The sequence below is a fragment of the Corythoichthys intestinalis genome, chromosome 10 (assembly GCF_030265065.1).
Source record: "Corythoichthys intestinalis isolate RoL2023-P3 chromosome 10, ASM3026506v1, whole genome shotgun sequence".
Classification (NCBI taxonomy): domain Eukaryota; kingdom Metazoa; phylum Chordata; class Actinopteri; order Syngnathiformes; family Syngnathidae; genus Corythoichthys; species Corythoichthys intestinalis.
The window spans coordinates 55,667,635-55,683,564 of record NC_080404.1 but is presented as its reverse complement, the minus strand read 5'-3'; the positions used below and the strand labels follow the sequence as shown (position 1 = coordinate 55,683,564).

The following is a 15,930-nucleotide window of genomic DNA, read 5'->3' as shown; positions in this document are numbered from 1 at the left end:
ATACCAAATTATAGACCATGAAAAAACCCTAGTTATTCATGTTTTCCTTTCATTCTTTAAAGTTTGCTCATCTGTGCCAATAGAGGGCACTCCTGCTCATTGGACGGCTGATTTTTCATTCTTCCAGCGGGAATTCGATGAATTTCCAAATATGGTCATATAGTAGCATATATGTAGTATTTTAGTAACAGTTCATATTGATGAAGTTGTGCTTAAAAAAAATAATAATAATCAGACTTTCAAAGTAAAATGTTTGTTTTTAAAATGGTGAACAACTTTGGGGGGGAAAAAAGCTTTTGCAGGAGGTGGAAGAGAAGACAATGGACAGACTTTGACATGTCCTTATTTCGTGTCACGAGGCACTCTGGGCAACTGTCCTTGCTCTTAAATCAATAAATCCATAAAGATTTTGATCACAAATCCGAGTGTCATCCATTTTATCATGCACTTTGTCTTCTCCCGTATCTCACTTCTACTAAAATCATCAAGTCATAAAGGTTTGATCACAAGTCCAACAGTCCAAAATCCTTTAAAAATCACAACTTGCATAGCAGAGAGTTGATTTTTGGATAATTTGAAAACAAAAGCATTCCCTCAATTTTAGATGAAACCACAAATGCAATTATTACTTTAAGGTGACACAAGTTTAAGGTTATGGTTGGTCACCTCAGGGTAACCCTCCAGTAATATTTATCTTCTACTCCAATCATAAAGCAATAAAAGTTTCCTATTACAAATCCAAGCCCAGTTTCAGCAAGCAGGAAGTGCACTTTTGGACCTTGAGGGAAGACATGAAACAACCCTTTCGCTTGTGAATGAGGCAGAGGAACTGCAGCTTGACATTCAGAGCTTGTGCGCTGAGACTGACACCGTCTTCTTCAAAACCATGGCTGAACGCCTGCAAGACCATCTTCAATGTCCCACCTGTCTGGACATCTTCAAAGATCCTGTCATTCTTCCGTGCAGTCACAACTTTTGCCGTGCGTGTCTTCAGCAGTGGAAGGACAAAGGAGAACGATCGTGTCCACTCTGTAGGACAGAAATGCGGTCACTGGAGGCCCCTCCGAACCTGGCACTGAGGAATATGTGTGAGAACCTTTCACGATCCCCAGTCAAGTCAGAAGACATCTGCAGCTTGCATGAGGAGAAACTTCAACTCTTCTGTTTGGACCACCAGGAGCTTGTGTGCATCATCTGCAGAGACGCAGAAATCCACGTTGGTCACAAGTTCCGGCCCCTCAAAGAAATTGTGAAAGGTCACCATGAGGAACTCCTGAATGGCCTGCAAAATGCAAAGGAAAGACTCAAAGAGTATACCGACTGTAGAGAGAACTGCAATCAACAGGCAGAATACATCATGGTCCAAAAGGAGAAGGTCGAATGCAAGATTAAGAAGGATTTTGAGGAGCTCCGTCGCTTTCTCAACGACGAGGAGGAGGCCAGGTTGGCGGCGGTCAGCGAGGAAGCGAAGAAGAAGAGTCAGACGATGAAGGAGAAGATGGCGGCTCTCGGCGAACAAATGGCCACTCTCTCTGATGTCATCAGAAGCACTGAGAAGCAGCTGGCGTCCAGCAATGTTTCTTTCATGAAGAAGTTAAAGACTGCAATGAGCAGGATCCAAGAGCTCCCCGATAAACCGGAGCTGTTCCGAGGTAGTCTGTTGGACGAAGCCAAACACATGGGCAACCTCAAGTTCAAGGTGTGGGAGCGGATGAAGGAGACGCTCGCCTACAGTCCCGTCATTCTGGACCCCAACACGGCCAGTTCAAGAATCAGTCTCTCTGATAATCTGACCTGTCTGAGTTTGGAAGAAGTACGGCAGCAGCGTCCAAAGAATCCAGAGAGCTTCCAGACGTGGCGGTCTGTGCTGGGTGGTGCTTTGGACTCGGGAAGACACGTGTGGGACGTTGAGGTGGGAGACAACAAGGGCTGGGCAGTGGGGGTCACGTGGGGGGACCTTTTTTTACCTCAGGAAAGGGCTCTTTGGTCAATAGGATTTCGTGATGGAGAATATGCAATGCCCGGTTGCAAATATGGAAAATGGAAGCCGCCTGTCAAAGTGAAGAGGATCCGAGTTGAAGTGGATTTGGATGAAAGGTCATTGTCCTTCTCTGAACCTCTTACAAACACTGAATTGTGGAACATTAAGAAGCCTTCCAAATGGCCAGTCTTGTCTGGTAACACCAAAATGTATCCTTACTTTCACTCAAAAAGTAAAATTCCTCTAAAAATAATCCCAATTCCACCTGGTGTGATGACTGCTATCAGTTAACGGTCATGTTGACACAGCTTGATTTTCTGCTCTTTAATGTCATCTAAATCATTCCATTTCTTTTTCCAGATGATTTGACTCTCATTTATTGGCCGGATCATGTGATTAGACTTTGCTGGAGCAATTCAAGTTAAAGTAATCAAGCAGTCACTCAGTAGACTTTTCTCCCAATACTTTTCGACCTGTGTGACTACTACTTTTAGTTGAATGTGAGCATTAGTTGGAAGTCATTCTACTCCTACTTGAGTACAACTTTTGGCTACTCTCTTGTTAACATTGATTTACTTGTACTACAGTCATTAAAAAAAAAAATTATAAGTACATTGAGTGATTTTATTTGGAAGTAAAACTACTCTTACTTGAGAACAACCTTTGGCTACTCTCTTGATAACATTGATTGTTGTTCTTGTATCTTTATTACTTGTACTACAGTGATTTATGAGGGGATTAGGACTTTTGAGTGTTTTTTTTTTTTTTAAGTAACGCTATTCTTACTTTATGATGTTTTGCTTCTCTACTCAATTACAGTTTAAAAAATAAATCCGACACAAGTAACTTAGTATTGGAGTATTCTTTTCAACTAATACTTGTTTTTTTGTAATCAGAGTAATCAGATTACACTAACGCCTTACTTAGTAAAGCGTTCCTGACAACACTGGTACTGGAGAATTCTGTTCAACAATTTTTTTTTTTTTTGATTGACTACTTTGACTTCTGATTGAGTAATCTTGTTTTAAAGTAATGCTACTCTTACTGGAGTACAATTTCGAACTACTATACCCATCACATCATAATCACAGTCCATTTGCATCAAGTTACCACGCGTTGACGTGACGCATAATCAGGATTCTGTGGAGCTGCACGTCAGGCTATGGCAGGGGGTCGTAAATCGGGTCTGCCTTGACAGCGTAAGCTTGCTGCAGAAGCATAACTCAGCCTTAACGGAGTCATGTGATTATAGTTGCGACATCTCACTGGTGTCATTAGTAGCACTACTCTTGGCAATAGCATCGCTATCAAAAAATAATACATCTAATATGTAGAATAAAGAGGAAAAATATAAAGACTCTTGGGTAGCCCAAAGTAGCGGAGTAAGAGTAGCGTTTTTTTCTTCACAAATCTCAAGTAAAAAGTATGGCTTTGTAAAACTACTCTTAGAAGTACGTTTTTCTCAAAAAGTTACTCAAATAAATGTAACGTAGTAAATGTAACGCGTTCCTACCCACCTCTGCTCTTATTCGAGTATCAATTTGGCCACTCAACTGATGACAGTGTTTTAAGAGTCACAAAATGATAATACATGACAATATACTTTGTAACCAGAAATTTTCAAAGTAAAATGTTTGTTTTCAAAATGGTGAACAACTTTAAAAATAACTTCTGGAGTAGGTGCAAGACACAATAGACAGACTTTGACATGTCCTTATGTCCTGTCATGAGGCACTCTGGGCAAATGTCCTTGCGCATAAATGAATAAATCCATAAAGATTTTCATCACAAATCTCTCATCCATTTTAACAATGCACTATTGCTCCTGCAGTATCAATGTCACTTCTACTAAAATCATAAAGTCCTAAAGGTCTGATAACAAGTTCAACCAAAGAAAATCCTTTCACGAAGCACAATTCCCAAAGCAGAGACTTTTGGACGTTTTGAAAACGAAAGCATTCCTTCAATGTCAGATGAAACCTTCTGCGATGAAACCACAATCGAAATCAATACTTTAAGGTGACAGGAGCTTAAGGTTATGGTTGGTCACATCAGGGTAACCCTTCTGTAATATCTTTCTTCTTCTCCAATCATAAAGCAATAAAAGTTTCCTATTACAAATCCAAGCCCAGTTTCAGCAAGCAGGAAGTGCACTTTTGGACCTTGAGGGAAGACATGAAACAACCCTTTCGCTTGTGAATGAGGCAGAGGAACTGCAGTTTGACATTCTGAGCTTGTGCGCTGAGACGGACACCGTCTTCTTCAAAACCATGGCTGAACGCCTGGAAGACCATCTTCAATGTCCCACCTGTCTGGACATCTTCAAAGATCCTATCATGCTGCTGTGCAGTCACAACTTCTGCCGTGCGTGTCTGCAGCAGTGGAAGGACAAAGGAGAACGATCGTGTCCACTCTGTAGGGCAAAAATGCGGTCGCTGGAGGCCCCTCCAAACCTGGCACTGAAGAATTTGTGTGTAAACCTTTCACAAGCCTCAGTCAAGTCAGAAGACATCTGCAGCTTGCACCAGGAGGAATTCAAACTTTTCTGTTTGGACCACCAGGAGCTTGTGTGCATCATCTGCAGAGACTCGGCGATCCATGTTGGTCACAAGTTCCGGCCCCTCAAAGAAGTTGTGATAGGTCACCACGAGGAACTCCAGAAAGGCCTGCAAAATGCAAAGGAAAGACTCAAAGATTACAACGACTGTAAAGAGAACTGCAATGAACAGGCAGAATACATCAAAGTCCAGAGGGAGAAGGTCGAACGCAAGATTAAGAAGGATTTTGAGGAGCTCCGTCGCTTTCTCGACGTCGAGGAGGAGGCCAGGTTGGCTGCGGTCAGGGAGGAAGAGAAGAAGAAGGGTCAAACAATGAAGGAGAAGATCGCGGTTCTCGACCAACAAATGGCCGCTCTATCGGATGTCATCAGAAGCACTGAGGAGCAGCTGGCCTCTGGCAGCATTTCTTTCATGAAGAAGTTCAAGACTGCGATGAGCAGGATCCAAGAGATCCCTGATCAACCGAAGCTGCTCCGAGGTGGTCTGCTGGACAAAGCCAAACACGTGGGAAACCTCAAGTTCAAGGTATGGAAGCAGATGAAGGAGATTGTTGCCTACAGTCCCGTCATTCTGGAACCCAACACGGCCGGTCCAGGAATCAGTCTGTCCGAAGATTTGACCAGTCTGAGTTGGGAAGAAGTACAGCAGGAGCGTCCAAAGAATCCAGAGAGGTTCAAGTGGAAGTGTGTGCTGGGTGGTGCTTTGGACTTGGGAAGACACGCGTGGGAGGTTGAGGTGGGAGATAATAATCACTGGGCAGTGGGGGTTCAGTGGGGGGACCCTTGCTTGCCAAATGTAATGACTGGTTGGTTCATTGGATTTCGTGATGGGAAATACAAAAAGAGCTCTGGCAAATATGGAGAATTGAATCTGCCCGTCAAAGTGCAGGTGCTCCGAGTTGAAGTGGACATGAATAAAAGGTTATTGTCCTTCTCTGAACCATTTACAAACACCCAATTGTGGAACAATAAGACTGCTTCTAATTGGCCAGACTTATCCGGTAACACCAAAATGTATCCTTACTTTTCCACAAAATGTAAAATTCCTCTAAAAATAATCCCCATTCCACCTGGTGTTACGACTGCCATCAGTCATGTTGACACGGCTTGATTGTTTTTGTTGTTTTTTTTTTGCTTTTTAATATCATCTAAATCATTTCTTTTCCCACATGATTTGACTCTTACTTATTGGCCAGATCATGTGATAATACTTTACTGGAGTCCAAATAGGAAGCAGTTACTCTGTATTTGAGTATTATTTTCTTCTAATACTTATTGACTCGTATGAATACTACTTTTAGTTTAATGGGAGTAATATTTGGAAGTAATGCTACTCTTACTTGTGGACAACTTTTGGCTACTCTACTGATGACAGTTTTAAAAATAAATTCTAAGCAGTTACTCAGCACTTGAGTCGTCTTTTCACCCAAAACTTTTTTTTTTTTCCCAAACTTGAGTACATTTTTGGGATGACTTCTTTCACATGAGTAATTTTATTTGGAAGTAATGCTACTCTTACTCAAATAAAATCTTTGGCTTCTCTACTTATAGTTTTTTTTAAAAATTACACTTTTTGACTTGCACCTGTGTTAGGACTACTTTTACTTTAATGTAATATTTGGAAGTAATGCTATTCTTACTCGAGTACAACTTTAGGCTGCTCTCTTGTTAACATTGATTTACTCGTACTACTTTATTACTTGTACTACAGTCATGTTTTGAGGGATCAGAACTTGAGTGATTTTATGTGGAAGTAATGTTACTCTTAAAGGGATCCTCTATTTCTAAGACAAGTAATTCTTAAAAGATAAATGTTAGTATGAGTTATAATAATTTGATATTAAAACCCCTCTTAATGTTTTTGTTTTAATAAAGTTTGTAAAATTATTTTAAGTGATAGGTCGCCATTCTTGTTACGTCGCAGTGCGTGACGTCACCGGGCCCGTTGCCGAAATTCCAGCGTGTCACTCGTTAGCTTTCCCAACATGTCGTCAGTTCTACCCTTCCTATTTGAACCAGATCTGAAAAGTGAAGAGCAGAACAGCACTGTCGGTCGTTCACAAGACGAGCTTCAGGGAAAAATGCGTGCAGCAAATACCTGATAAGACAAAAGTTGGCCAAAAGTCTCAATGACAACAGGGCGAGAGAGCGTATGCTGTTGGGAACTCCGGTTGGGAGCGAGAGTGTATGCTGTCCGGTTTTATTAGCAGATATTCAAGGTAAGCATATTGCGTTTTCAAACTTATCCCAATATAATTATGTAGATTGTTAGCATCCAGAGCTGTCGTGTGCTTTACATACAGTACAGGCCAAAGAGCACACCTTGTGTAATCCATGTCTTGTACATTGTAACGCGTGGTAGGTAGGATACGTGTATAAAAGTACCAGTACGATTTTCAAAATAAATGTTTATACACACTTACTAATTACTTGGGTATTCTTTTTACCAAATACTTTTTGACTTGTACGGTGCTTGAGGGAATTTTCTGCAACTTGAGTCATCATATGGGGGAAAACACAAGACTGAAAAAGCAGTTACTGCTCTTGGACCCCTCTTTAAAATAAACTGCTGTATTTTAAGCCAAAAGAACTGTTGTGTTTGAAAGATCAATACGTCTATATGCTGCCATAGCAGATTCATAGTGCATGAAGCCCCTGAACTATTTTTAATTTGTCCGTTTTACCCTGAAAACCCCCGTTTACAGATGTCGCGCAACCGCTTTTGTTTCAACCCAGCCATAAAAAGAAGGTAAGTAATTATATTTATCATTCGAAATGTCTGTCATTTTTAGCTTAGATTCATTAATCGATTTCTAATATTTAGTTTAATAAAGAAAAACGACTTTAAAAAAATGATTCACATATTTTAAACTTTTAAATTACGTCACAATAAAAAAAGTGGTGTCTGTAAATAAGTCACGGATATCTACCTCATAACTATCGTTTAATTGTATTTTTTTTTTTTTTCTGTCGCTGTTAGATAATAAATAATTGATCCAAAGAAAAATTGGAAAAAAAAAAAAACTTAAAAAGGGTAAATATATGAAAAAGAAAATCTTGACCACTCCTTGATGTCTGCAATTTCTGCATCACGACCCTTGTTACATTACCATGTTTCACCCATAAAATCCCCCAAAAATCGCATCTGACACTGCAAGATTTGAGTTACTGGTGGCAGAGTGTGGTTGTAGCTGCAGGCATCTTCATTTATTTTTGAATACGTCGTGCTTTTATTTTTACTCGTTAACCGGAAGTGCGCACGCTACGACGCTAACCGGAAGCTGTACATTTTTGGAGCGAAAGAGAGCAGGTGCGGTCACTTTCTCATGCATGTGATGCGCATTGTATATCTTTAGAACTTTCTCATCGTTAAAAATGTTGTAAATGTAACAGTTTCATCCAAGTTTCATGTTGAAGCATCACCTTTGACTGAGAAAAGTGCGTTTGAGAAGACTGCCATTGGTTGAATGCAGGCTAAAATGGTCAGTGCAACTTTGTATTGTATTTTACATTAGCTTCTTTGCTGCTATGCTAGCGTTGTTAAAATTGAATAAATGTTTGTTTTTATTTAGTTCTACGTTGTTTGGTGTTCTGAAGAGCAATAAACATCAGTGAATGGAACTGAAGCCTCCTTTGAAATCAATGAGCAGTACTGATAGTAGCTTTTATTACTGTGGTCCCAGCTCTCTGTAGGTCACTCACTAGGTCCCCCGTGTGGTTCTGGGATTTTTGCTCACCGTTCTTGTTATCATTTTGACGCCGCGGGATGAGATCTTGCATGGAGCCCCAGATCGAGGGAGATTATCAGTGGTCTTGTATGTCTTCCATTTTCTAATAATTGCTCCCACAGTTGATTTCTTTACACCAAGCGTTTTACCTATTGCAGACTCAGTCTTCCCAGCCTGGTGCAGGTCTACAATTTTGTCTCTGGTGTCCTTCGACAGCTCTTTGGTCTTGGCCATAGTGGGGTTTGGAGTGTGACTGACTGAGTTTGTGGACAGGTGTCTTTTATACCGATAATGGGTTAAAACAGGTGCCATTAATACAGGTAATGAGTGGAGCCTCGTTAGAAGAAGTTAGACCTCTTTGACAGCCAGAAATCTTGCTTGTTTGTAGATGACCAAATACTTATTTTCCGCTCTAATTTGGAAATAAATTCTTTAAAAATCAAACAATGTGATTTTCAGTTTTTTTTTCCCCACATTCTGTGTCTCATGGTTGAGGTTTACCCATGTTGACAATTACAGGCCTCCCTAATCTTTTCAAGTAGAACTTGCACAATTGGTGGTTGACTAAATACTTATTTGCCCCACTGTAAATGGTGTTCAGGTGCATGTGTCAGAATTACAATATACACAATATACAAAGTCACATTTATCCTTTAAGAATTACAAGTCTTCCTATCCGTGGATCCCTCCTCTGCTGAAACAATAAGGGTTAAGGTGTCGAGAGTTAGATTTAGGGGTGTACCGATCCAGGTTTTTGCACTTCCGATCCGATACCCATATTGTTTTGCACTTCTGATCTGATACTGGCCGATACCGATACTGACCTATCTGAGCATGTGTTAAAGTTATTTAGCCTCCTTACTTGGTTGTCAGACTCATGTTGAAAAAGTTTTTAGTACTCTTGATAACAACTAGCCAGCTGAATTAGGTGAGTTTGAAAAACACACAACAGTTGGTAACAAGAAACTGACCTGTTTATTCAGTGACAAACACAAAACATTATAAATAACAAACAGAAAAGGCATAGTCAGTCAGTAAAACGTGCAAATAATATTGTAAACTGTCTTAAAAAAGCAAAACACACCAACAACCTCAGTGGAAAATCCCACAAATACCCCAAGCTATTAGATTCTTTTAATGTTTCGTGCATTAGTTACAAAAATTGTATAAAAAGCCTCTCAGGTTTAAATAAACGACTATTTCAGTATCAAGTTAACATTTTAAAACAGTAAATAAAATACTCAAGTCACCATTCTGTATCAGCAGCTTTAAACTACATTCATTTAATTTTGCGAATCAACTGTTAAAGTTGTTAAAATTGCACCCGTTATTCCATAATTTCCCTTCTGTCTACTTTCGACATGTGAAAGTTTTAAAACTGTTTTGAAGATAGATTCAAGTCAAGATTTTGCCGATTTAGGAGTATTTTAGATAAAAAGTTAATTCGGTTCGCTTGGAAGGTTCACAACAGCCTACAAGGGAAGTCTTCTGCTTTAAGATGGCGGCTGTTTACTAACGCATCTGGTTTTCAGTACTTCAATGTTGCTAACGCAGTCGAGTCTGTCGAGTAGCATCTAGTTCTATGTAAATATGATATCTATTATCTCCAGTAAAACGACGTTGACGTAGTTTGTAGCGGCTGTCAGCAGCAGTCAGGTATTCTTGTGTTTTTTATCCAGCGGTATGAGTTGAGCTAAAGCCGTGAGTTGAGCAATGGCATTACCCGGGTCTATGACAAGCACGATGTTTACTTTTGGGACGCAATGCAGTCAGTTTCTCATTGCGTCCCGAAGACCGCGCTGTTTATTAGTTCCGCTTTACTTGACATATTTCAATAATCGGAATTTGGATGTTTGTGAATCGTTCTCGAATCTTCCACGGCCGAATCGCTCAAGAATGTAATGACGGCTGGGCATGTTGTACCGTGGTTCTAAGTGTTGGATGGTGCGTCTTTACTCACGTGAGATAATGGCTCGTCATCCAGAATGAATTCTTCGGCAGTGACTCTTGTTATTCCCTGGGCTTTGGGACTGTCGAGTGCCAATTTGTCACGCATAGCAAAAGTTTCTGCCAGTGTTAGTTGCGTAGGACCTTTCTTTTTGTCTTCGGTTTTGTTGACATACTCCTCATATTGTTTGTGGTGGTATTTCGCTAAATGCTTGATTAGGTTGGTTGTATTAAAACTTCTTACAGCTTTACCACTACGCTTGACTTTATTGTGGCATGTGTTGCACTCTGCCTCTTCGTCTTTGTCGTCCTTTAAGGTGAAATGATCCCACACAGCTGACATTTTTACCGATCAAGTCTCTCAGTAAATTGGGAGAATGTAGTGTGTTGAAGGTGTGCCGTAAAATGCGGACCGGATTTTAGGGAAACCGAAGCAAAAACTGGAATGGATTATGTAAATCGGTGCGCTGGAAAACCCGGACGGGACTTTAAAAAAAATGGATCGGAAGTCTGGATCGGAATTTTTCTGTGCTGACCGATCCGATACCGATGTGCATTTTTTTTGCCCATTTCGGCGTCCGATCCAATATTTTGATCAGATCGGGACATCTCTAGTTAGATTGTCTTCTGTGTTGGTAGATCCTGTGTGCCTCCGTCAGAGGTGAGTCATACATTATGCGGCAATAACAAAATAGTAAAGCACAGGCACTAAGGAAGCTAACTTTAATCAGAGTACTGGTTTGGAAAAATGTACGCGTTAGATTCCTCGTTACTGAAAGAAAGTAATCAGATTACAGTGACAACACTGCCAATGACATATGACCCTCTTTGTTGCTTTGTTCAGACTGAATCAGGAAGTGGTTTGGCCCATTGAGCGGTGCTTTGAAATACTGGAGGCTACCAGATTAGTTTGAAACACCGCTGTAGCAGGCCCTCCGAGTGACGAGACGTGAGATCGACTTATGCGTAAGGTTTCTTTATTTGACATACACTCCGTGAAACTCCCAATTTATACGATGCGATGCTTATCCTTTCGAATTGCTTTGAATAGCCTTTGATGGTTTGCTTTTATTGTTCTGCAATGGAAACAACCAGGAAGAGATTTGGAATTTCTAGCTTTTAATATTTGTAGCACATAAAACGTTACTCTAACCCCATGACTTTAGCTTAAGCTAGAGCTGTTACTTTATTTTTTGTTGGAGCGGCTCTATCATTTCACCAATGAGAGGTGGCAAAAATAGTCAAATGACTACGATCAAGCGAAAGTATAGCACTATGCTATCCTCGTCATATATTGAAAACATTTTCTGGGTTATACTTGCGAGATTCATCACACCATCTCGATATGTATCGACAAACACATAGGCTCGAGACTCTATAAGTGGCCCAAAAAACCTTCTGCAAGGATTTCTTTTGTTTTCAACATTTCAGCGATGACCGCTTTGAAAGTCTAGAACAGGGGTCAGCAACCCAAAATGTTGAAAGAACCACATTGGAGCAAAAAAAAAACAAATCTGTCTGGAGCCTCATAAAATTAAAAGCCTTATACAAACCATATAATGAAGGCAGCACATGCTGTATGTACAGTGGGGCAAATAAGAATTTAGTCAACCACTAATTGTGCAAGTTCTCCCACTTGAAAATATTAGAGGCCTGTAATTGTCAACACGGGTAAATCTCAACCACGAGAGAGAATTTGGAAAAAAAAAAAACAGAAAATCACATTGTTTGATTTTTAAAGAATTTATTTGCAAATCATGGTGGAAAATAAGTATTTGGTCAATACCAAAAGTTCATTTCAATAATTTGTTATTATTAACCCTTTTCACACACTGTTGCTGGTATTTTGGCCCATTCCTCCATGCAGATCTCCTTTAGAGCAGTGATGTTTTGGGGCTGTTGTAGGGCAACACGGACTTTCAACTCTCTCCTCAGATTTTCTATGGGGTTAGGGTTTAGAGATCTGGAGACTGGTTAGGCCACTCCAGGACTTTGAAATGCTTCTTACGAAGCTACTCAAAGCCACTCCTTTGTTGCCCTGGCTGTGTGTTTGGGATCATTGTCATGCTGAAAGACCCAGCCACGTCTCATCTTTAATGCCCTTGCTGACGGAAGGAGTTTTTCACTCAAAATCTCTCGATACATGGCCCCATTCATTCTTTCCTTTACACAGATCAGTCGTCCTGGTCCATTTGCAGAAAAACAGCCCCAAAGCATGATGTTTCCACCCCCACGCTTCGCAGTGGGTATGGTGTTCTTGGTGTTCAATTCAGTATTCTTTCTCCTCCAAACACGAGAACAAGTTTTTTCCACGAGAAAAAGTTCTATTTTGGTTTCATCTGACCATAACACATTCCATAAAACACATTTCATAACACAGTCCTCTTCTGGATCATCTAAATCAGGGGTCCCCAACCTTTTTTGCACCACAGACCGGTGTTATTTAGGTCTTTTTTTCACTGGGTCTTTTTTTCATTTTCTGACTAATTTTGCAACCCATCAAAAATTGCAACGATGCGGTTCTGCGCATGCGCGTAACGTTAAACATGGCCGCAAATACAGCGATTCCCAGTCCTCTTCTGGATCATCCAATTGCTCTCTGGCAAACCTCAGACGGGCCTGGACGTGTACTGGCTTCAGCAGGGGGACACGTCTGGCAGTGCAGGATTTGAGTCCCTGGCGGCGCATTGTGTTACTGATAGTAGCCTTTGTTACTGTGGTCCCAGCTCTCTGTAGGTCATTCACTAGCCCCCCCCCCCACCCCCCCGTGTGATTCTGGGATTTTTGCTCACCGTTCTTATCATTTTGACGCCACGGGGTGAGATCTTGCATGGAGCCCCAGATCGAGGGAGATTATCAGTGGTCTTGTATGTCTTCCGTTTTCTAATAATTGCTCCTACAGCTGATTTCTTTACACCAAGATTGCAGATTCAGTCTTCCCAGCCTGGTGCAGGTCTACAATTTTGTCTCTGGTGTCCTTCGACAGCTCTTTCGTCTTGGCCATAGAGGAGTTTGGAGTGTGACTGACTGAGTTTGTGGACAGGTGTCTTTTATACCAATAATGAGTTAAAACAGGTGCCATTAACGTAACGAGTGGAGCCTCATTAGAAGAAGTTAGACCTCTTTGACAGCCAGAAATCTTGCTTGTTTGTAGGTGACCAAATACTTATTTTCCGCTCTAATTTGGAAATAAATTCTTTAAAAATCAAACAATGTGATTTTCTGTTTTTTTTCCCCCCACATTCTGTGTCTCGTGGTTGAGGTTTACCCATGTTGACAATTACAGGCCTCTCTAATCTTTTCAAGTAGAAGAACTTGCACAATTGGTGGTTGACTAAATACTTATTTGCCCCACTGTAAATGGTGTTCAGGTGCATGTGTCAGAATTAAGTTAAGAATGCTTTTGGTTTTGCAGAACAACTGCACCTCGACATTCCGAACTTGTGCTCTGAGACAAAAGCCGTCTTCTCTAAAACCATGGATAAACGTCTGGAGAACCATCTTCAATGTCCCACCTGTCTGGACGTCTTCAAGGATCCTGTCATGCTGCCGTGCAGTCACAACTTCTGCCGTGCGTGTCTGAAGCAGTGGAAGGACACAGGAAAACGATCGTGTCTACTCTGTAGGGCAGACTTTGGTTCGACGGTTCCGCTTCCAAACTTGGCACTGAAGAATCTGTGTGAGAACCTTCCACGAGCCCCAGTCAAGTTAGAAGACAAGTGCAGCTTGCACGAAGAGGAATTCAAACTCTTCTGTTTCGACCACTGGGAGCTTACGTGCATCGTCTGCAGAGACGCCGGAATCCACGATGGCCACAAGTTCCGGCCCCTTGAAGAAGTCCGTGAGGAACTCGAGAAAAGCCTGCAAAATGCCAAGGAAAGACTCCAAGATTACGACCGCTGTCGAGAGAACTGCAAAGAACAGCTAGAGTACATCAAAGTTCAGAAGGAGAATGTCGAACGGAAGATTAAGAAGGATTTTGCGGAGCTCCGTCGCTTTCTCGACGAGGAGGAGGAGGTCAGGTTGGTTCTAGTCAGGAAGGAAGGGAAGAAGAAGAGTCAAAGGATGAAGAAGATGATGGCGGCTCTCGGCGAACAAATGGAGGCTCTCTCGGATGCCATCGGAAGCACTGAGGAGCAGCTTGCGTCTGCCAATCTTTCTTTCAAGACGGAGATGCGCGGAATACAAGAGCTGCCCGATGAACCAAAGCTGATTGGAGGAGCTCTGCTAGATGAAGCCAAACACGTAGGCAACCTCAAGTACAAGGTGTGGGAACGAATGAAGGACACACTCACCTACAGTCCCGTCATTCTTGATCCCAACACGGCCGATCCAGAACTCAGTCTGTCCGAAGATCTGAGCAGTCTAAGTTCGAAAGACGTACGGCAGCGGCGTCCAAAGAATCCAGACAGGTCCTGGTTGGACTCTGTGCTGGGTTGTGCTTTGGACTCGGAAAAACACGTGTGGGACGTCGAGGTGGAAGACAACTATAACTGGATAGTGGGGGTCACGTGGGGGGACCCTAGTTTGCTCGAGGTAATGATCTCTCGGTGGTGCATTGGATTTTGGGATGGGCAATACAAAATTACATATGGCCAACATGGAGAATGGTACCCGCCTGTAATAGTGCGGAGGATCCGAGTTGAAGTGGACATGAAGAAAAGGTCATTGTCCTTCTCTGAAGCTCTTACAGACATCAAATTGTGGAGCACTAAGAACCCTTCCGATTGGCCTGACTTGTCCGCAGAGACCAAAATGTATCCTTACTTTTGGACAAAACATAGAAGTCCTCTAAAAATAGTCCCCATTTACCCTTATGTTACAACTGACATCAACTAGCAGTCATGTTGACACGGCTTGATTTTTTTGCTTTGTAATTTCATCTAAATCATTCCTTTTCCACATGATTTGACTCTCATTTATTGGCCAGATCAGGTGATAAGACTTTACCGGAGCAAGTCAAATCTAAGTATTTAAGCAGTAACTCAATATTCTTTTCTCCCAATACTTTTTGACTAGTGTGAATACTACTGATGCACCGATACGATACCAGTATCATCAGGGGTGCCGATCCGGCCCGAAATGGTGGCATTCGATCCAAAAACTCCCATGTAGCACGGATCACCGAGTGTCAAGATACAGCTGTGAATGGCCACAGCCAGATTTTGGGGGGATTTTATGGCTGAAACATGGTCATATAACAAGGGTCGCGATGCAAAAATCGCAGACTTCAAGGAGTAGTTGAGATTTTTTTTTCCCATATATTGACTAGGGTTGTTCCGATCATGTTTTTTTGCTCCCGATCCGATCGTTTTAGTTTGAGTATCTGCCGATCCCGATATTTCCCAATCCGATTGCTTTTTTTTGCTCCCGATTCAATTCCAATTATTCCTGATAATTTTTCCCGATCATATACATACAAAAAAAAATGAATAAAACTCAGACGAATATATACATTCAACATACAGTACATAAGTACTGTATTTGTTTATTATGACAATAAATCCTCAAGATGGCATTCACATTATTAACATTCTTTCTGTGAGAGGGATCCACGGATAGAAAGACTTTGTATATTGTGACTAAATATTGCCATCTAGTGTATTTGTTGAGCTTTCAGTAAATGATGCTGCAGCCATTCAACCCAAATGCATGATGGGAAGTGGAACCATGACTGTGCAGAGTGCTACCAATTGATATATCTTCTCTGCGTTGGA

The 15,930-nt window shown here is 41.4% G+C and overlaps 3 protein-coding genes across 3 annotated transcripts; all 3 read left to right on the top strand.

Moving 5' to 3' along the window:
* Nucleotides 1-886: 886 nt before the first annotated feature.
* On the top strand, nucleotides 887-2,272 carry LOC130922683 (E3 ubiquitin-protein ligase TRIM35-like). The gene has a single exon (XM_057847595.1). It carries the CDS (start codon nucleotides 887-889, stop codon nucleotides 2,270-2,272), a length of 1,386 nt encoding a protein of 461 aa, XP_057703578.1.
* Nucleotides 2,273-4,251: 1,979 nt separating this feature from the next.
* On the top strand, nucleotides 4,252-5,649 carry LOC130922682 (E3 ubiquitin-protein ligase TRIM39-like). Its single transcript, XM_057847594.1, has one exon. The coding sequence runs from the start codon at nucleotides 4,252-4,254 to the stop codon at nucleotides 5,647-5,649; it is 1,398 nt and encodes a 465-aa protein (XP_057703577.1).
* A 5,406-nt stretch (nucleotides 5,650-11,055) lies between these two features.
* Nucleotides 11,056-15,560, top strand: LOC130923204 (zinc-binding protein A33-like). Its single transcript, XM_057848727.1, has 2 exons — nucleotides 11,056-11,179; nucleotides 13,629-15,560. Exons 1-2 carry the CDS (start codon nucleotides 11,176-11,178, stop codon nucleotides 15,050-15,052), a joined length of 1,428 nt encoding a protein of 475 aa, XP_057704710.1. The 5' UTR covers nucleotides 11,056-11,175; the 3' UTR covers nucleotides 15,053-15,560.
* Nucleotides 15,561-15,930: the final 370 nt, after the last annotated feature.

Excerpts from the sequence above, each read along its gene's own strand:
- LOC130922682 (XM_057847594.1), top strand. The coding sequence starts at position 4,252 with ATGGCTGAACGCCTGGAAGACCATCTTCAATGTCCCACCTGTCTGGAC.
- LOC130922683 (XM_057847595.1), top strand. The coding sequence starts at position 887 with ATGGCTGAACGCCTGCAAGACCATCTTCAATGTCCCACCTGTCTGGAC.